Consider the following 20,838-nt stretch of genomic DNA (forward strand, 5'->3'; position numbering starts at 1 on the left):
CAGTGGAACCTCGGGCTCAAACTTAATTTGTTCAGAAGGCTGTTCGAGAAGTGATTTGTTCCAAAACTTAATCATTTTTCCCATTAGAAATAATGTAAATGGAATTAATCCGTTCCAGGCCCCTAAATGATTCCATGTTAACCTTTCTCATGCACAGCACGTCTAATGCACTGTTTAATCTATAAACAAACACTTCTTTGCTTACATTGATCGAACCACCTCCTACTAAGCTTAAAGGAACCACTTCCAGCACGGGTCCCAGGGGTGTCTTTCAGGGCAGCCTGCGGCACCTTCGCTTGTTCACACGTCACTGCCTGGAAATGCTGCCGGGGCTAACTGCTGTTCCTTTCTCCAAGTCAAGTTCTCCTGCCTCTCCAATGGCCTGTGCTCACTGCTGCTTTCACAGCCTTAGCAACATTAGCACTCTTGATGCCTCTTTATGTTTTAAAATTGTGCTAATCATCCATTTCACCAGCAACAAAACACAAAAATGTTCACAGCTCAGCAGTCACAAACCAAAGTTTGGTTCCACAACAGACATTTTTTCCATTGAGAACTGAATTGTTTGAGATGAGAGACGTTTAAGAAACAAGGTTTAACAGTATGTGCTTTGAAAATACCTTGGTACATGAATAATTTTTTACAATCAAGAAAAAATGCATTCCAATCAGAGTTTATAAAAAACAACTTTAATATAAGGCACTGCTGTCCAGTTAACGCGGATCTGAGCCCACACGACGCCCTCCCTGCACCCCCAGCAGAGGGCAGAGCCCACTCGGCAAGCAGCCTACAGGGCGATTCCTCGGGAGATTCCTTCCCAAAGCACAGACGATGTTTCTCCTCAAAAATTATGATCCTAGACTAATAACAGAACTAAAGAACATCTCGAGAAAAAGAACAAAACAGAAAACTATACCAGCTATTGTAACCCTGACCAAGGTTCCTAAGAGTTCCCATGTTTATAAGAGGCGCAGGAATTGACTTTATTCTTGTTATATCTGTTAAGTCCTCAAAACAAGAAAGGATGAAGTTACAAGTATGTCCTTGGTTCAAACTCTGCTTAATGAGAAGTTAAAGAGTTACCTTTGTAATGGGTTCAAGGATCAACCTTCTGTTTGCCACTTGACCCAAAAACATTGAACTGATTTCACCTCAAGGTCAGTACAACCAAGTCTTAGCCTTCATTTTCTCTCATTAAACACGTTTAACATCGGAACCTGAGGAAAGCTGGATTCTTGACTTAATCAGCAGCCTCCATTTGTTTTAACAAAAACACCTTGCTTTTTAGTGCTAAGGACCTCACCTACCTTTTTGCAATAATCTTTCTTTTGGATAACCATTCCTTCTGTACGACACCTAAAGACATTTTTCCAAGTTCTTACCAAAAATTCTTCTGAAGGAAAAAGTCATCCAGGAAAGTAAAACTTGGCTTTAAGTAGCTAAAGTGTTGTTTTTTATGTATTACAACAAACAACCCACTCAGGGTTATAGCAGTTAAAACTGACATCACAGCCCAGCTGAACACAGGTGGTGCTGATGATGTACTACTTTGACATTTTGGTCTCGGAAGGCGTGTCCCCCGTGTCCAAAGTCTTCAACAACCGGAAAAGGCCAGCAGCTTCTCGGATCCTACTGAACTCAATGCAGAATGCCTGCACTTCTATAAACAAGTCCTGCACGTTAATGATTTTGTTCCGGATCAAGGATTGGAGAAAGACACACACAAGACGCACCAAACGATTCTGAAAAAGAAAAGAAAAATTTAGTGTGCCCATTTGCTTGGCAGGTTATTTATAAAATTTACTAAAATTCCTATTAGTTACCTGCATATACTTATCCTTAATCTGTTCACAAGTAGAGATGCAATTGGATATATAAAGGTGGATGAACTCAGGAGGCAGGTCAACAGCTGTAGTCAGTCTGTTTCAGAGTAGAAAAGTAGGGTTGTTTTATATGCTAACATCCAAGAATATTGTTAACCATAAAATACGTTTCCTTTGGTCATTTAGTGTAAATCTCTGATGACCTATTTACCTAGTTTTAAATATGCTCATGTAAATAAACCTAAGAGCCATGCCCATCTATTAATAAATGACACTTGCATTTTCTAAGTGTCACTTTGCAATCACATGGTGCTCACAGAATTAAGCAACCAATTCTGTGAGCACCATGTCTGTTTTGGCTGAATCAATTCAGTTATTTCTTCCAAGCTCTAATAACCTTGACAATGATTCCATTCATTTACTAAACCCCGATCACATATAAGTGCTATGCAAAGCAGTGTGTGTGAGGGAGGTGTTAAGTTTAGTAGCTAAACTGTACAATATAATTTAAGTGATAAAATGAGGCACTTGCAAAAAGAGTAATAACGTAAGTGACAAGTGTTGGGGAAAAGTCTTAAAAGGACGAATGACTTGACACTTAAGTAGGTGTCAGTGGTCGGAGTAAGCTTGGAGCTAGGGGCTCACAGGGCGCTCAAGACCGACCCCTTCGGACCTCCTGGGGGCGGGGCGCCGGGCTGCAGGCTAACAGAAGGCAGGGTACAGGAGATCAGCTCAGAGTCTCAAAGGGGGAAGCTGGTGTTTTTAAAAGGACTCCATGGAATGTTTATGGGAAAATTAAAACAAGGTATTCATGCTAACTATACATATGCATTTCGGGAAGAAACAAAACGTTTTAAGTCTAGAACTTTATCCACTGGGCTCTGCGGAAACTCCGCCCGAGGCTGCTGCGGCCACAGCTGTTTCCCACTCAGGGTGACTCGCGATGACTGGTCAGGGCACAGAGCGCAGGTCTTGTTCTTGAGATCAATGAGTGCTTCTTGGACTTGATGCCAAATGTCTGGCAGTAACTTCCACAAGAACGTGGCGAGGGGAAGAATGAACCTTCGGCTCGGTCAACCCCATGGACTTGGCCGAATTCAGCCCCAAATAGAGGACTCTAACAGAAGGCCTCAAGGCTGAAGCAGCGTGCTTTAAATGTGCAGCTTGCCAGTTGTGCGAGGACAGCTAAAACCCCACGCTGCTTTTCCCGCCCCTGTACTTGGAGTCACCTGGCTTCAGTTACACTTTTTTCACTAGTTTATTATCTTAAAAGTTAATTTTTTTTTAAATATGGAATGCTTCACGAATTTGCATGTCCTCCTTGCACAGGGGCCATGCTAATCTGTATCGCTCCAATTATAGTACACTAGAGGCCCGGTGCACTTGGGGGGGGGAGGGTCCCTCAGTCTGGCCTGCACCCTCTCACAGTCCAGGAGCCTTCAGGGGATGTCCTACTGCCATGGAGGCGGGAGAGGCTCCCACCACCGCCACTGTGCTCACCAGTCGTGTGCCCAGCTCAGGGCTTCTGGCTGAGTGGTGCTCCCCCTGTGGGAGCGCACTGACCACCAGGGGGCAGCTCCTGTGTTGAGCATCTGCCCCCTAGTGGACAGTGCATGTCATAGCGACCGGTCGTTCCACCGTTTGGTTGATTTGCATATTAGCCTTTTATTATACAGGATGTGCTGCCAAAGTGAGCACAGGACATGTTCTTTAGTACAACTTCAAATAGGTTAAAAATAATCCCCAACTCAGAAGCAGGCATTCAAAAAATGTGCTCTCGTTGAAGTTCCATTGGCATGCACTTGGAATGGGCTCCCACAGAGCAGGACCATGTAAATGTAGCTGAGCACCCAACACGGCTCCACGTGAAAGGCGGCCGAGAAAGGCTAACAGGGACCACCCAAGACACCTGGACATATGGCCACCCTATGAAACAGCTGCACAAACAGGCTCCCGAGCTAGCCCCCAAACCTATTAAATCCTAACTTACCTAAAACAAATACTTAAGGAAAACGGTATAAAACGTCAGGAAGGGAAGGCATTGTACTTTTCTGACCGTCAAGGACAAAGGAGTAAGGAGAGTTGGGCGGGAGGACAGTGCAAGGCTTCCCAGGACGCCTTTCTCAGGACCCTCGCAGCTCTGAACCCCTTTCCCATGACCTAGTCACTAACCAAAACCAACGCAACATCTGTGTTTGTGTGGAGGTCAAGAATACACAACGATAGGGAGAAATAAATTTCAGCAATTATATGTCTACTAGAGGCCCGCCCAGTGCACGGAATTCATGCACCTGGGGGGGAGGGGCGCGGCCTCAGCCCAGCCTGCACCCTCTCGCAGTCAGGGAGCCCTCAGAGGATGTCCAACTGCCAGCGCCGAGGAGGGAGAAGCTCCTGCCACCGCTGATGAGTACAGGCACTCACCAGCCGTGAGCCCGGCTTCTGGGTGAGCTGCGCTCCCGCTGTGGGAGCACACTGACCACCAGGGGGCAGCTCCTGCATTGAGCATCTGCCCCCTGGTGGTCAGTGCACATCAGAGCAACTAGTCGTTCGGTTTATTTGCATATTAGCCTTTTATTATATAGGATTAATGCTAAATATTTGAAATCCTACCCTCTCGGTTCTTTCCTGGGGAGGCTAAGTTCACATGCAGTGAACACTAAGGCTCAGATTATTATTTACTGGGTTTTCTCAGGCTAAGACCAGAAAAAAACTTCGTGGTAGTTTTCCCTGCTGGCCATGTAATCCGGTCTCTACATGCCCCATCGGACCATGCGTAGGGACTTACCGGTTCACCACTTCCATGGAATGTAAAGACATATCCATATTGACCAGGACGGAGAAGTACTCGGTGATCTGGCTGGACTGCATCAGCTTCAGCAGCATCTCTATGGCGACGAGAGGGTTGTTCTCCACCAGGTCAGGAAGCTTGGCTGGCGTGAGGCCAATATGATAAACAAGTTTGGGATCTTTTTCCAACTCACCAAGGAGCTAAGTGTTTGTTTTTTTTTAAAAAAAATAAGAGAGGTTCTTGAGTCAAAGTAGGCATTCCCCTTGCCGTCTACAAAAACACATATTTTATTTACAAACAACTACAAAATTACCCGTGTTGAACCAATTTCATAAATTTCTTCCCTGAAATCCATGATCATAATGACTTGATACTTTCCAATTTGCATTTGAATTATAACGATTTTAAAACATAAACAACCTCTATTATTGTTATTACTTTTTCCTCACCTGAGGATATGTTTTATTGATTTTGAGAGAGAGAGAGAGAGAGAGAGAGAGAGAGAGAGAGAGAGAGAAACATCAATTGTTTGCCTCCTATGCGTGCCCTGACCAGGGATCAAACCAGAAACATAGGAATGTGCCCTGACTGGGAATCAAACCCCCAATCTTTTTGATGTATGGGATGACACTCCAACCAACGGAGCCACCGGCCAGGCGGTAAATTAAGACAGTGTATAAATGTGCCAGTGATGACTCCTGGGCATTAAGCCAGAATCAATATTGTCTGATTGAATGAAATATTTGTCTGGATTATAACAACAGCGTCCTTAAGTCCTTTGTGTGTTTCTTTTTCTGTCAAAAATAATTTACCAGCCCTCGCTGGTTTGCTCAGTGGATAGAGTGTTGGCCTGCGAGGGCTGGTAAATTATTTTTGAATAACTGAAGGGTCCCAGGTTCGATTCCGGCCAAGGGCACATGCCTGGGTTGTGGGCTCAATCCCCAGTGGGGTGCATGCAGGAGGCAGCCAATCAATGATTCTCTCTCATCATTGATGTTTCCATCTCTCTCTCCCTCTCCCTTCCTCTCTAAAATCAATAAAATATATTTTAAAATAATAATAATAATAATAATAATAGTAATTTACCAACCAGTTCCCCTAAAAAACCCAGACCGTAGAGAATTGAGGGACATCTAAAACAACTGCACAGCCCCACTCCAAGTGGGAAAAGGAAGCCCAGAGAGGGAGCAGGCTGGGAAGGGGGAGCAGGCTGGGGAGGGGGAGCAGGCTGGGGAGGGGGGAGCAGCCTGGGGAGAGGGGGGAGCAGCCTGGGGAGGGGGAGCAGGCTGGGGAGGGGGAGCAGGCTGGGGAGGGGGGAGCAGCCTGGGGAGGGGGAGCAGGCTGGGGAGGGGGGAGCAGCCTGGGGAGAGGGGGGAGCAGCCTGGGGAGGGGGAGCAGCCTGGGGAGGGGGAGCAGGCTGGGGAGAGGGGGGAGCAGGCTGGGGAGGGGGGAGCAGCCTGGGGAGGGGGAGCAGGCTGGGGAGAGGGGGGAGCAGGCTGGGGAGAGGGGGGAGCAGGCTGGGGAGGGGGGAGCAGCCTGGGGAGGGGGAGCAGGCTGGGGAGGGGGGAGCAGCCTGGGGAGGGGGAGCAGGCTGGGGAGAGGGGGGAGCAGGCTGGGGAGAGGGGGGGAGCAGCCTGGGGAGGGGGGAGCAGCCTGGGGAGGGGGAGCAGGCTGGGGAGAGGGGGGGGAGCAGGCTGGGGAGAGGGGGGGAGCAGCCTGGGGAGGGGGGAGCAGGCTGGGGAGAGGGGGGGAGCAGCCTGGGGAGGGGGAGCAGGCTGGGGAGAGGGGGGAGCAGGCTGGGGAGAGGGGGGAGCAGGCTGGGGAGGGGGAGCAATCTGGGGAGAGGGGGAGCATTCTTGCAATCCACCCGCTAGCAGTATTTATGGTTCAAGTCACAAGCACACTTTGTAATTAAAAAACAACTTTCCAGCCCACTAATCGATTACTGTTACTTTAAAGTTGTCTCTGTTCTGCCCCGTGTGCCTGTGTGGACCAGAGTGGGCTGTGCTCGGAAGGCCTCGAAGTCTAGTGAGCCTCCAGCCGCTTGCCCTGCCTCGGAGCGGAGGGTCTGGTGGGACCTGCACTTCCCATGTGGATGTGCGACCTGATCGGAGTCACCAACCAGACACCCCCCAGGGAGTCCCCGCCTTTCCCTCAAGGGCCGCAGGGCCCACTGTGAGCCTCAAACCCACCACCACCCAGCGGTGTGATGGGCGCATTACCCCACCTCACTCCCTCCCTCCTCCCTGACAGGCTGAGAAATCCGCTTGCTCTCAGGAGCCACATGGATTGTCCCCAAAAACAAGCTCCTCCCCCACCCCCAGAGTCACACTGACCCCAAACACACTTCAGTACATGGATTTCATCAGCTTCCTGCCCCACCAGTGGGCGGCCGAGCAGAGCTTCCGAGACCCCAACACTCCCCACTGCTGGCTCCTGTGAGCAGGGTCGCCCTAGGGGTCACTGATCACCAACGAGAAAACAAAAACCAGCGCATGACGGATTAGAGAAAAGGTTTACCTGTGTTTGTTGAGGAGAAGATAAGGGGCTTTTGAAGGCTTTGGCCATTATTCGCTTGATCTCTACACCTGTGCTATTCTTAACGCACATGGACTTATCCCACTGAATGGAATGGTCGGGCTCTGTCGGGTTCAGCCAGGCCAGCTCGTCCTCACAGATGTGGAGTGGAGGTGGTGGACGAATGAACTCCGGCCGGAAATGGCCTGTAAGTGAGAAGTAGCGTGACTGCTTCTCTCAGCGAGCTCACACCGCACACACGTGTATGCACCGCACACACGTTTCACTCAATGAAGGACACCAACACCCTTTAGTAAGAACAGCATGATAAAACTGTGACTTCAGAGCCACCGCACAAGGGACGCAGGTCAGGGTTCACTCGTGACAGAGAAGAAAGGGCGCACACACATTATTATGCCAGAGACCGAATCGCCGTATTTTTGGAGAAGAGCGGACAACCTTCCTGCGAGCACGGTTACCACTCCACGGCAGAAGGACACCACCTCCCCTCCTGATGGAAGTTTCTTGGTGGGAAAAATGAAACCCTACTTGATCTCACTCATCCTATCCTATCCCGAGACCACGATGATGTGTACTAGCTCAGCCTCTGCACCTTACGACCTCGAAGTGGCAATCACATGGAGATGCAATGTCAGGGGAAATGTATGGCTGCCCAGTGGTTGAGTGTCGACCTACGAACAAGGAGGCTCAGTGGCTGAACATTGACGTTTGAACCAGGAGGTCACAGTTCGATTCCTGGTCAGGGCACATGCCAGGGCTGCTGGCTCAATCTCCAGTAGGAGGCAACTGATCAATGATTCTCTCTCAACATGGATGTTTCTATCTCTCTCCCCATCTCCCTTCCTCTCCGAAATCAGTAAAAGTATATATATTTTTTAAATGTATGGCTGACTTGACATTTTCAAATGAATCTTCCATAAATTCACCAATACCATATTAATTTTCATAAAACAGTGAAAGTACAACCGGAAAATAAAGTGACTCAACACTTCAACTATGTCATAAACGCGATTGCTCTCCAAGTTAGAAACCCACTAGGAACGCCGCTGGGCTTCTGCTGCACAACGCCGCGCCCTGGCCCTCCCCCGGCCTGATGGCCGTTCCGCTGTGGACCCAGCCGCGGGGGTCTGAGAGTCACTCTCGTTTACTGAATAGGTCTGTCTTCGGCCAAGAAGGAACATGTCTCACCACCTTTTCATTCCCACGCAGAACTAGCACCTGCCGCTCTTTCCAACAGAACCCGCGTTTCCCAACACTGGGAGCACGCCCCGCGCAGGTGCCCGCGGGAGGGCGCCTGTGCCTGACCGTGTCTGCAGGTCTGCTGCCACTGCCTCGCGTGGCCCACGCGTCAGCGCTGGGCCTGGCCTGTGAGCTACACGCCAGGGGCGTGAGCTTCAGGCACACCTGTGACCGGCTGAGACTTCAGTATCGCCCTGACGCGGAGACTTCCTGCAAATGGCACAGTCAGTGTGAGCTTCGGGCGCATGGGGCACTGCGGTGGGAAGAGCCTGTTCGGACCCCTCAGCAGAGAGCAGGCCTTCCCCAGTAAAACCACACAGAAGCCGCTAAACCAAGATGCCACTCTAATACTTCAGTTCAATCGGTGTTCTGCTTGAATTAAGAACTATAAGATCAGGAACTTTACAACGGAGAAATTAACGATAGTGATAAAATTAATAAAGAGGTATAATGACAATAAGCTACAAAATAGTCTCATTTCAGTAAAATCAAGAGAATTTATATCTTCACATACGCTGATGACAGACATGTATAAATATTTGGTATGTGATTTTATTACAGAAGAGAACTTTTACCAAGCATCTCCGCTGTGCTCTAGACACTATACTAAGAAGTTTCTCATTAGATTCTAGTTTAAGCAGCAATGAAACCAACAATGTTTTAGAAAAGCAACTCAGGACAACGATAAAATAAAACCAGGAGCATAAAACATGTACCTACTTTCAATAGGCGGCTTCGGTCCACTGACTAAAGCTTCCGTGATCTGAGAGGCAACGGAGCTGTCAAATCCAGAATTAGAAGAGTCCGGGTCGGGGTCACTGAGAATACTAGGGAAGCTAGCCTTACTTTGGGTTGGCAATTCAGATTGGCGTTCTGAAAAGGTCAAAAAAGGGGACATTTTAAAATTGAGGGCGCCTCAAGAATGAACAGACAGGCTACTAACTGCGGAAAGCTACCTGCAACACATAAGCAAAGGGCCAGATTCAGAATATGTGTATTTTTCTTCGAAACTCCTACAAATCAATTTTTTAAATATATTTTATTTATTGATTTTTTACAGAGAGGAAGGGAGAGGGATAGAGAGTTAGAAATATCGATGGGAGAGAAACACCTATCAGCTGCCTCCTGCACACCCCCTACTGGGGATGTGCTCGCAACCAAGGTACATGCCCCTGACCGGAATCAAACCTGGGACCCTTCAGTCCACAGGCCGACGCTCTATCCACTGAGCCAAACCGGTCAGGGCACAAATCAATTTTTTAAAATGGGGAAACACGGGCTAATGACTTCAACAAGCATTTTACTTTTAAAAAACCAAAAAGCCTGGACCTGGCTGGTGTGGCTCCTTTGGGTGGAACATTGTCCCGTGCACCAAGGTTGCGGGTTCAATCCCTCTTCGGGGTGTGTGAGGGAGGCAACCAATCGATGTTTCTCTCCCTCCCTCTCCCTTCCTGTCTCTCGAAATTCCATAAAAACATGTCCTCAGGTGAGGATTAGAAATAACAAAAACAAACAAAAACCATAAATTCTGAATGGCCAATGAACATTTGAAAAGAATTCCCAATCCCATTAGGAACCAGGGAGAAGTCAGTTAAAACACAAGGTGTTACTACACACCCACCAGACTGGCAGAGATGAACAAGCCTGACATATCAAATGCAGAGGAGGCTGCTGGGTGACTGGCACACTGCTAATGGGCATGACAACTGGCACAGCGACTCGAAAACCAACTTCCCACCCACCACCTGGTCAGTCTGAGCCAGCAGAAACCGCCACGTGTGCACCAGGACGGTATCAACCATGTTCACAGCATCAGTACGCCCATCAGCTGTAGAGCAGATGAAGAACTTGTATTCCGCCACATGGAACATATACTTACAACTCGTTATCAAAAAACAACCCCATTAAAAAGTGGGCGTCCTGGCCAACGGGTGTGGCTCGGTCAGGGCATCACGGCTCCCAGTCCGGGACATGCACCTGGGGTGTAGGTTTGCTTCCCCGACCCCAGTCCGGGTGGGTGCATGAGGCAACCAATCGATGTGTTTTTCTCACATCGATGTTTCTCTTTCTTTTTTAAAATATATTTTTATTTATTTCAGAGAGGAAAGGAGGGAGAGAGAGATAGAAACATCAGTGATGAGAGAATCATTGATTGGCTGCCTCCTGCATGCACCACTGGGGATCCAGCCTGCAACCTGGGCATGTGCCCTCATCCTGGTTCATAGGTCAATGCTCAACCACTGAGCCAGGACAACCGGGCTCTTTCTCTTTCTCTCTCTCTCTCTCTCTCTCTCTCTCTTTCTCTCTCCCTCCCCACACCTTCCTCCCCTCCACTCTCTCTAAAAATCAATGGAAAAAATATCCTCTGGTGAGGATTAACAAAACAAAACAAATCCAAAACAATGGGCAAACGGTCTGAAGACCCATTTTCCCAAAAAGGACAGGTGGCCATGAAAAGATGCTCAATGTCACTAATCATCAAAGAAACACAAATCCAAACCACAATGAGGTATCGCCACACACGTCAGAACGGCTGTCAGCAAAAACACGAAACCTGGTTAGGTAGCTCAGTTGGCTAGAGCGTCATCCCAATATGCCAAGGCTGTGTGTTTGATCCCCAGTCAGGGCATATACAAGAAGCAACCAAGGAATGCATAAATAAGTGGAACAACAAACCAATGTTTTATTTTCTCTCTCTCTCTCTAAAAAAGAAAATTAAAAAAAAAAAAAAAAAAAAAGCTTGGCTGTTGTGTCTCAGTGGTTGGGCTTCGACCTATGAACCAGGATGTCACAGTTCAATTTCCCATCAGGGCACATGCCCAGGTTATGGGCTCAATCTCCAGTGTGGGGCATGCAGGAGGCAGCAGATCAATGATTCTCTTTCATCATTGATGTTTCTATCTCTCTCTCCCTCTCCCATCCTCTGACATCAATAAAAATATTTTTTTTAATTCTTAAATTTCAAAATATATATTAAAAAGAAGTTGCGATGATAAATGCTGGCAAGGATATAGAGAAAAGGGAACCTTCATGTACTGTTAGAGGAAATGTAAATTGGTGCGGCTACTATAGAAAACAGTGCCGAAACCGATCATTGTCTCACTAACAGAAAGATGTGCACAGGAAACCCGGAAGGCTGGTCAACCTTAAATGCTCTGAAAGGTCAGAGCTAATCACTCACGGTTTAGTTGAGACATTGTTAGCTGAAGCAGCCTCCACCTGTTTGTCTTATGTAAATTTCTGTTACTGGAGTTTCCTGCCTAAAGGCTATGGGTGTATCCCAGAGTCTTAATAAAAGGGATAGCAAGGCCAGGGCGGGGTGTAGTCCTCTCTTGGGCTCCAGCCTGGCCCCCAATATTCCCAAATTGTGCGGCCTTCTTCAGAACCCGAACCGGAACCGGAACCCTGAACCACACGGGCCGTGAAAGGGGTTCCCACAAAACAGTATGGAGATTCCTCAAAAAGTTAAAAATAGAGCTACCATATGATACAGCAATTCCATTTCTGGATGGATGCACGCGCGCGCACACACACTCACACACACACACACACACCCTTTGGTCCATGGATCCGCTGAGAGATCCGAGTTTCAGGCCTCTGCGAAGAGGATCTGTGTCGCTAGTTCCAGTGAGATAGGTGGACCTGCCTTTTCTCTTCCCCCACGCGGGAAGCGAATGGCTTACGACATCTTAAATTTGGGTAGGGGACAGCGAGCAGCAGGCTTCGCCAGCCACTCGGCCTAGCTTCTCAATCCTACTCTAGTCACGTATTCCTTTCTGAGCTTGACACACCTTAACACTTCTCACAGGCTGACTCACGTCATCACAAGTGGAGGGTCAGATTTGGTTCTCACATTGTTGAACACAAAGCTAGCATCCTCAAGACATATATCACTTCTGAAGGTAAGGCCACTGAAACTGTCTATCACCTCTGTACCCTGTTTTCATACTACCTTTGGTTCTGGAAAGTATCATCTTATTTCTGTTAATAGGTTGAATCTGGCACTAGAGAATAATAAGCACTTCTGTGTACCTTCAACCTTAAAAGTCTTGAAAAGCTTTTTCTGGACTTCAAAAAATAACCATTATTATACTGTTAATACCCAGTAGTTAAGAAGTGAGGTCAGAATGCTGCAAGGAAAAAGCAGTTTACAGGAAGGTGTCACCTTATATAAGCAGCCAATGTCACAGGTGTATTTAGTCTAAGACTGGGGGCACTGCCAGAATTAATACGTGGCTCATTTAGTCACAAGGTCAAGGGCTCACAAATCTGCCTACATATTAGTTTCCCTAATGAATCACTCTCAGCGGTGAGACCCAAGCATCTGTACTTCTGTTTAGAGCAGGCAGCAGGTGCCTCTTCCCCTTCACTCCGACTGCCCTGTTTTCTATCACAGCACACTGGTTTCCAGAGCACCACGCATTTGCCTGGATGGGCAGCACAGAAGTTGCCCAAACCATCTTGAAACAGAAGAACAAAATGGAGGTCTCGCACTTCCTATTCTTAAAACTCATTATGAAGCCACTATACCCGAAAGTGTGGCACCGGAATACACACAGAACAGAAGTGCCAGGAATAAGTCCTCCCAGACATGGTCAAATGATCAACAATGGTGCCCAGAGAACACCGTTTTGGCTCCTCAGCATCCCTGGAGATTCCACATGGAATTTTATGATGGGTTTTTCTATTTCTGCAAAACATAACTTTATAGGAATTGCATTGAATGTGTGATCTCACTTTGAGCAGAACTGACATGAGGAACATCTTTTTTATGTTTTTAACAGACTAAATTTTATTCGGTGGTTCTTCTTAAATTGAAAAAGCAATCCATTCAAGTGAAAACTCAAAATGAACACAGATTATGAAGGGTTTTTCTATTCTCGTCTCTTGAATTCCCCATGTATCCTACCCTCCAGCTGCACAAAATCTCTCCGCTTCTGAGTCCAGATTTCAAGACGTCCAATACTCCCAGTTCCTTGCGACTGCAGGGCCTCCCCTCCCTCCCACCACCACCCCAGCCAAAGGACTGGAGCGACGTTTTTCATGGAAAATACTAATCTGTTAGCACAGCCACAGACCTGCATGTGAAGGAGAGTAACTTAAGAAAAAAGTCCTAATATAATACACAGAAATGCCCAAGTCACCAATCCCTCCTCACCAGCCAAGGCCAGCTGAAGCCCGCTGATGTCCACAGACTGGCCCATGTTCCCGACGTCCATCAGGGCAATCTGTCGCGGTGTCTTTTTGAAGAGTTCCCTGGGGGGTGCCAGCATTAGCTGGGAAAGAAAAAACTTCTCTGGCGGAGTGATAGGAGGTAAAAATCCTGAAACAAAGATGTAGAACAATTTCTCCAGTGGTTATTTTAACAAATTAACATGAATCTGGTAAAATTAGCATTTGCTACTTGCCATCTCAACTTATGTATGTTTAAAGACAAAATTATTTGAAGTTTGTTACTCAAATATATATTTATGAAAATATAATTAAATGTCATTTGATTTGTGGCAATATCAATGAAACTTAAGATTTCTATAATTATTAATAATTTTGTTTTTAACATGCCTCAATTCCTGCAAAGGCCAAAGCTTACGTACGGCAAGCGAAAACAAATATAAAACTACAACATTCCAAAATGCTTTTCCTCTGCTACCAGCAACTGTGTGGAGGTTAGAGACAAGGAAGCAGTCGCCGGCAACGCCCATGCCTTCCCTCCCTGCCTCAGTACACAGCGCAGCTACAATGTCCCGTGTGAGGCCGCTTCCTTTTCGTCCCATGTTCGCCTGCGCACCGAGCCCCATCCATCCCACCAAAGCAACACTGCCAGACTCCCCCACTCACCATCCCCTCTCCCTCCTCCTGCCTGGACCACATACAGGGCAGCCTTCCTGGTTTCCCAAGCTCCCGGTTCTGACTCTGCTGACCCAGGACCCACAGTCCACACTCCCACTTACCTTTTAGTTAGATTTCTAGGAACAAAGCTGCTTACACTACTTAACCTGTGACACTACTTAATGCTGCAGCTGCATAAAACCTCAGCTTCTGATTCCAGATTCCAAAACACCCAATACTCCACGTTCTCTGAGACCTACAGGGCCCCGCCCCTCCCTCCCTCCCACCACCTCCAATCAGTACCCAGCAAACCGTCACTCCTCGGAGCCTGCAGGCCCAGCATTCTGGAGATGGCGTCTGGCACAGCCCTACCACACTGTGGACTAGGGTCACGTCTCCCCAGCCAGCCTACGACTTTCTGGATTATAGGGAAGCCTTCTTATTTACTTCCACAAACATTCTCACCCCTGGCTCCGCATCAGAATCATCAGAAGTTTACAATATACACCCATGAGAGGCTCACCTAGGTGTCCCGTCCCTTCCGCCTGGGCACTGACATTCCCTGCTGTGTATTTCAGCACCATCCCTAGCTAACTTAATAAAAGTAGTTCTGATAGTGGGTAGCACTTACCAAGACACTTTTATTCCTCATAATAATTCTACCAGCTAGAATGTGGCATTTTACTTACTGTCTGCATTTTCAGATAAAAAAAACTCAGGTATAGAGAGAAAATAAGCAACCCAAGGATTCCTTCCCTGGGAAAATTGTGTTTGCAATGAAATCTACTGTCTAGGTTTATGTTTAGACTCCTCAGATTTGAGAATGACATCATATAAATCATTACGCCTTTGTCTAACCTGTCTGAGGAATTCAAAGGGCCTTGTGACCTAAATCCCAACCTGTCCCGGTTTCCTCCTCTACGGGCACCTTGGGGGGCGGGGGGACAACACGCATATACATGTTGCATGCACTCTCGGGCATCCTCAAACCTCCTGAAAGCCAGGTCTAAGGCCTCTCATCCACCGCAGGTTCCCCTTCGGACCAGCGCGGAGCAGGGAACAGGCCAGAAGCTCTCCTCCAGGCTCCGGGCAGGGCCGCAGGCGAGCTTCACGCGGAGCCCGCTGGGCCACCTCAAACCCGCGGCCTTAACCCTGACTCCCCGCATCAGCACCTGCCTTGGACTGACCTTTGCCGCTGGAGTTAAGACCAAGTGCGCCCCCTACACTGGTCCTTGGCCGTCTCCCAGGGACCCTCGCACCCCCTGTGCCTTTCTCCTCTGCTGGCTGCGAATCGCATAAAGCATCAACAGTTTAAAAAAAAAGAGGTGGTCTCCCCTCGACCCCACCTCACAGATGTTGCACACGCACAAGAGATGTTACCGGGCATCTTCTAAAACGCCCAGCAATCATGCGTCTCCTGACCTGGCCTTGAACCTGAGACGACCCTCTGCTCCCATCGCATTATCCAAGGACTCCTAACCGCCAACGGAGCCGGCTGCAAAGTTTCCAAACGCTAATTAACGTGTCCTCGCCGACCACTTCCTCGGGTTCTGAGCCAGGGCCCCGTTTACTCGTCCGAGGCTCAGCGCCAGGGGTGACCCAGCTGGTCCCTAGACGCGTCCCGCCCCTCGGGCGGGTTTTTAAGAAACTACGCACGTCCAGCGCCACACGGCGCCGCGAGGCGGGGCCCGGGCCGCGGAGAGGAGCCCCCTGGGCGGCAGGACCCGCCACTACACGCTGCGCGCCGGGGCTGGGGAGGGCGGCGAGCAAGTCAGAGGTCCCGGCCCGCGGCGAAGGCCCCGAGGCGCGGGGCGACCCCGCAGCCCCCTCCCGCACCGGCGGCGGCCGCCCACCTGAGAGCGGAGGCCGGTCGGGCTCCTGGCCGCCGCGGGCGGGCGGCGCGGGGTTGAGCAGGTGCGCGAAGCTGGCGGCGAAGGGGTTGGCGGCGAGCGGCTCGGTGCGGTACATCTCCCAGAGCAGGTAGAGCGCCGTGAGCCGCTGCGCCGCGCTGGGCAGCAGGTCGGGCTGCTGCAGCAGCAGCACCAGCACCGAGCCCAGGCGGAAGTGGTCCGCCTTGCTGAAGTAGTGGTGGAAGGCGGTGGACAGGCCCTCGAACGTGCTGCCGCCGCCCGCCTCCTCCGAGATGATGCTCAGCAGGCTCGACAGCTCCTTGGGGCTCAGGCTCATCCTGCCCGCGGGACCGCCGCCGCCGCCGCCCGGGCCTCTGCCGCCGCCCGAGCCCCCCGGGCCGCCCCTGGATGCCGCCGCCGCCTCGCGAGCCCCGCTTTGGTCCGCGGCTGTGGGAAGCCGGCCAGTCGCCGCGCCCGCCCCGCCGCCACGCATCCACCTCGCCCGCCGCACCGCTCCCCCCCGCAGCGCTCCCCAGGAGTGGCTCGGCGCTGGCTCCGCGCCCGGCCGTAAAGCGCGCCCTCACGACAGCGTCGCACGCCGAGCCGGGAAGCCAAACCGCCACCACGGAGAGGGGGAGGAGCAGGACGGGAGGATCCGGAAATGGCTTCGGCGGGACCGGAAGTGGGTCGGGCCTTGCGTCACCTCCCCCCCCCCCCCCCCCAAACACATCCGGCCTGACGGCCGCGTGAGCGAGCTCCCCGGGCAGTTCCCGCACCGCAGAGTCGCAGTAAGTGCTGTCAAGGAAAGAAACGTTCAAACCTTTTTAATGTTTTTATTGGTTTTAGAGAGAGAATCACGGGTTTTGTGAGTTTATTTCAGCTAAACTGACCATTGCTGGGAAGCAAAACCTCAAGGGATTGAGAACACGCTCAGGAAAATGGCACTTTTGAACCTTATTTTTTACATTACAATTAGAAGACGTAAGATTGGCTACATAAAATCCATTGCTGATAGATTAGGGAGGCGGGAGAAGGCACAGTGGGGGAACCTCTGGGACTGGATGAACTGAAATGATAGACACAGGCTTCTTTTACTTAGGTGGGTGCAGGATGGTGACAGTGAGAGGATTTGTGGTCTCCGCTCTGGTGGGTGCCTGTGATTTGAGGGCTGTGTAAAAAGAGAAGTTACTTAGTTACTGCAAAGGCATGTTGTCAGGTATGTTATCCTAGATGCATAAACAGCAGACAGGCTCAGTTCAGGTGAAGATTGGCCTCTGTTAGGGAAAAATAGTTTAAGGGTTTTAATTTCACACCATCCTGTGTGGCTACTTGAAGTCTCTGAGTTGGTAAGGCCGCATGCAGGTCCCCCTCCCCGCCCCCGCCAGCTTGTCAGGTTTCGTGGCCCCTTTAGTACATGAGCTATGTTACTCAACCGAAGTTAATTTCCAGTCTTATACTCCGTTTTGCAGAAATGGAATCAAATTGCATGAGAGCTTTTGTACATGGTCATTTTAACAAGATTTCAGAGAAGTTTTTCCAATAAATACTCATTTACAAAATTGTTTTGCAATTTTTTTTTTTTTTACAACTCTTTACTTAGCCTGCTCTAGGATGCTGATTCTGGGTCTTGGTTGCACGTTGAAAGCCCTGAGGTGTCTTAGTGCCTGGTCCCAACCCCAGAGATGATGACTGTTAACTCAGGAATTCCAGACAAAAAGCAAAAACACCACTGCAAGTGACTCTCGTGTGCACTCAGCTGAGAAATGCCAGTGGCATTTCCCAGACTTGCCCAGTTCCTTCCTGGACCTACAGAAGCCTGCAGGCATTTACCTCACCAGTGATTCATTTCCACCAGGCCCGTTTTGGAAATCCAGTCTGCACTCAACAGTGCTCAGTAATTACCAACTTAAGTGCCACCTTCTAAAGTAAAATTGAAACGGTGGAAATTGCTGGGTCATGAGGTATGCATATTTTTAAGGCTTCTTCAGTTACTTGATAGATGCCCTTCAGAAAGATCCTGCCAATTAACATTCCTAAAGCAGCTGTTAAAAAAATTCAACACAGTGAATTTGAAGATCTAATTAGCTTTTTTTTAAAATATATTTTTATTGATTTCAGAGAGGAAGAGAGAGAAACATCAATGATGAGAGGGACTCGTTGATTGACTGCCTCCTGCATGACCTCCACTGGGGACCGAGCCTGCAACCCAGCCATATGCCCTTGACCAGAATCAAACCTGGGACCCTTCAGTCCGAAGGCTGACACTCTATCCACTGAGCCAAACTGGCTAGGGCCTAATTGGCTTTTTTGAAGGATTAATAAATTGGGCAGTATCCCATCTAATCTTCTGTCCTATCTAATAAAGAGGGAATATGCTAATTGACCCTCATGCCGTTGCAAAGATGGCGGCGCCCACAGCCAATAAGGAGGGGATATGCTAATTGACTGCCCTGCCCTCAAAGATGGTGGTGCCCACAGCCAATAAGGAGGGAATATGCTAATTACTGTCACGCCCTCAAAGACTGGTGCCCACAGCCACAAGATGGCAGTGCCCAGTCTCCTCAGCCCTGCCAGAGTTGCAGACACGCGGTAAGGCCGGCCTGTCCCCAGGTGGGCCCAGCCACTCAACACACCTGCCTCCGGAGTTCCCCAGACCCCTCAGCCTCCTCCCAGGGCCGGCCTGAGGCGCAGGCAAGCCTCAGATGGCGGCTGCCCAGGGCCGCCCGAGGCTCAGGTAACCAGAGCCAGCCGAGGCTTGCGCTGCCGGCAGTGGCAGCAGCAGAGGTGTGATGGGGTGTCGCCTTCCCCTGATCACCGGGTTCACCTCCTGCCCCTGAGGGCTCCTGGACTGTGAGAGGGTGCAGGCTGGGCTGAGGGACCACCCCCTCCAGTGCATGAATTTTCATGCAACGGGTCTCTAGTATATATATAAAGAGGTAATAAGCAAAGTAGCTGGGACATTATAATAGTCACGACCGGCTCAGGAGGAGGTTGCATGTGCAGATGGATGGGAGGGGACTGCTTGCACTGTGAGGCAAGCCATGGATGGCTCAGCCCCAGAGCGGAGAGGCAGGAAGGCTTACCAAGCTGCAGCCACCACCCGGCCCCAGCACACACACCTCTGCGCATGAGCTGCAGAGGAAACACCTTTTCCAACTGCTCATTGGCTAAGCTCCTGGTATGCCACTCGCAGCGTTCTTGGTAACTTTGGTGATAAGAATCCAAGAAGGTGATCTAGGGTTTCTCCACCTCACTCCTGGTAGAAAACAAAGGTCCGCTGCTGGAGGGGCTAAGAAATGTCATATCCTGCCCTAGCCAGTTCGGGTCAGTGGATAGAACCTTGGCCTGCGGACCACAGGGTCCAGGTTCGATTCTGATCAAGGGCATGTACCTAGGTTGCAGGCTCTTCCCTTGTCAGGGCCCAGGTCAGGGCTCATGCAGGAGGCAATCAATTGAAGTATCCTTCTCACATTGATGTTTCTCTCTGTCTTTCCCTCTCTCTTCCACGCTCTCTAAAAATCAATGGAAAAATATCCTCAGGTGAGGATAAAAAAGAAAGAAATGTCATATCCTATGAAAGACACATCTTGAAAATGCCTAAAGAAAGTTGTCATTTTTTCGTGGTGAAGGGACTGGAGTCCATGTTGATGAAAACACCTTGGTGGCTGGCAGTGGCAGCAGCAGCAGGGTGATGGGAGTGGCGCCTTCCCCTGATCAGCCCACAGAGGGAGGCCGTGGGGAGCAGGCCTAAGCCGTCAGTAGGACATCCCCTCAGGGCTCTCAGACTGTGAGAGGGAGCAGGCTGGGCTGAGGGACCCCCCCTCCCCAGTGCACAAATTTCCTGCACTGGGCCTGTTGTGCTATATAATAAAAGGCTAGTATGCAAATTGTCCCTACAGGCAGGAATCGACTGACCAGAAGTTAGATGTGCAGTGACCGCCAGGAGGGAGCACGAAACATGGCGGCACTGGCAGTGGAGGCGCAGCCAGCCCCAATGGGCCCCAACAAGAGGGGGGCGGCAGGCAGCCAGGGGAAGGGAGGCCCTGGCCAGCAGCCGCTAGGGACCCTACCCATGCACGAATTTCATGAACTTGGCCTCTAGTCTATCTACCTAATAAAAGAGTAACATGTTAATTGACCGTACCTTTGCGACGCCCACCAGCCAATCAGAAGTAAGTATGCAAATTAACCCAACAAAGATGGTGGGTTAATTTGCATACGCAGGTGCCAAGCGGCCGAGGGCAGGGCAGGATGCAGGCGTTCCGCACCACCCCAGCCACTCAGGGCCTCTGGGCAGCATGGGAAGGCGGAAAGGTGGCTCTTGCCAGAGCAAAGGCGGTGCCGACAGCCAGGGGAAGGAAGGCCCATTCTTGCACGAATCTTCTAGTGCATCAGGCCTCCAGTCCTACCTAACAATAGACAAATATGAAAATTGACCATACCTCTGACACACCCACAAGCCACGCCCACCATCCAATCAGCGAGTATGCAAATTAACCCAAACCAAGATGGCTACAGCCACAGAGAGCAAGGTTTCCTAGGTAACAGAGGAAGCCAAGCTTTCCGCCTGCTCTTGCCAGGCCTAAGCCTCCACTCAAGCTACAAAGTTTCAATTATAGAAGGTAAACAAATTCAAACAAATGGTGGCAGAATGGAGCTTGAGAGAGCAGGCCAGGGTTGCCGCCGGCAACAGGGGAAGCAAAGCTTTCTGCACACCCTGGCTGGGCTCACCCGCTTAAGGCAACAAAGTTTCAATTATAACCCCAACAGA

The 20,838-nt window shown here is 49.9% G+C and overlaps 1 protein-coding gene across 1 annotated transcript; it reads right to left on the bottom strand.

Annotated features, from left to right (window-relative positions):
* Positions 1-667: 667 nt before the first annotated feature.
* On the bottom strand, positions 668-16,707 carry CNOT11 (CCR4-NOT transcription complex subunit 11). Its single transcript, XM_079792899.1, has 7 exons — positions 16,071-16,707; positions 13,547-13,711; positions 9,109-9,261; positions 7,132-7,334; positions 4,609-4,811; positions 1,824-1,920; positions 668-1,742 (listed from the first exon to the last, which is right to left on the bottom strand). The coding sequence occupies exons 1-7, from the start codon at positions 16,558-16,560 to the stop codon at positions 1,545-1,547; spliced, it is 1,509 nt and encodes a 502-aa protein (XP_079649025.1). The 5' UTR covers positions 16,561-16,707; the 3' UTR covers positions 668-1,544.
* Between the last annotated feature and the right edge of the window lie 4,131 nt (positions 16,708-20,838).

This window comes from Cnephaeus nilssonii (genome assembly GCF_951640355.1).
Source record: "Cnephaeus nilssonii genome assembly, chromosome: 15".
Classification (NCBI taxonomy): domain Eukaryota; kingdom Metazoa; phylum Chordata; class Mammalia; order Chiroptera; family Vespertilionidae; genus Cnephaeus; species Cnephaeus nilssonii.

Coding starts and splice junctions, on each gene's coding strand:
- CNOT11 (XM_079792899.1), bottom strand. CDS start 16,560: ATGCGTGGCGGCGGGGCGGGCGCGGCGACTGGCCGGCTTCCCACAGCC. Junction 13,712..16,070: donor CGACCGGCCTCCGCTCTCAG/GTGGGCGGCCGC, acceptor TCTTTGTTTCAG/GATTTTTACCTCCTATCACT. Junction 1,743..1,823: donor TTAAGGATAAGTATATGCAG/GTAACTAATAGG, acceptor TTTCTTTTTCAG/AATCGTTTGGTGCGTCTTGT.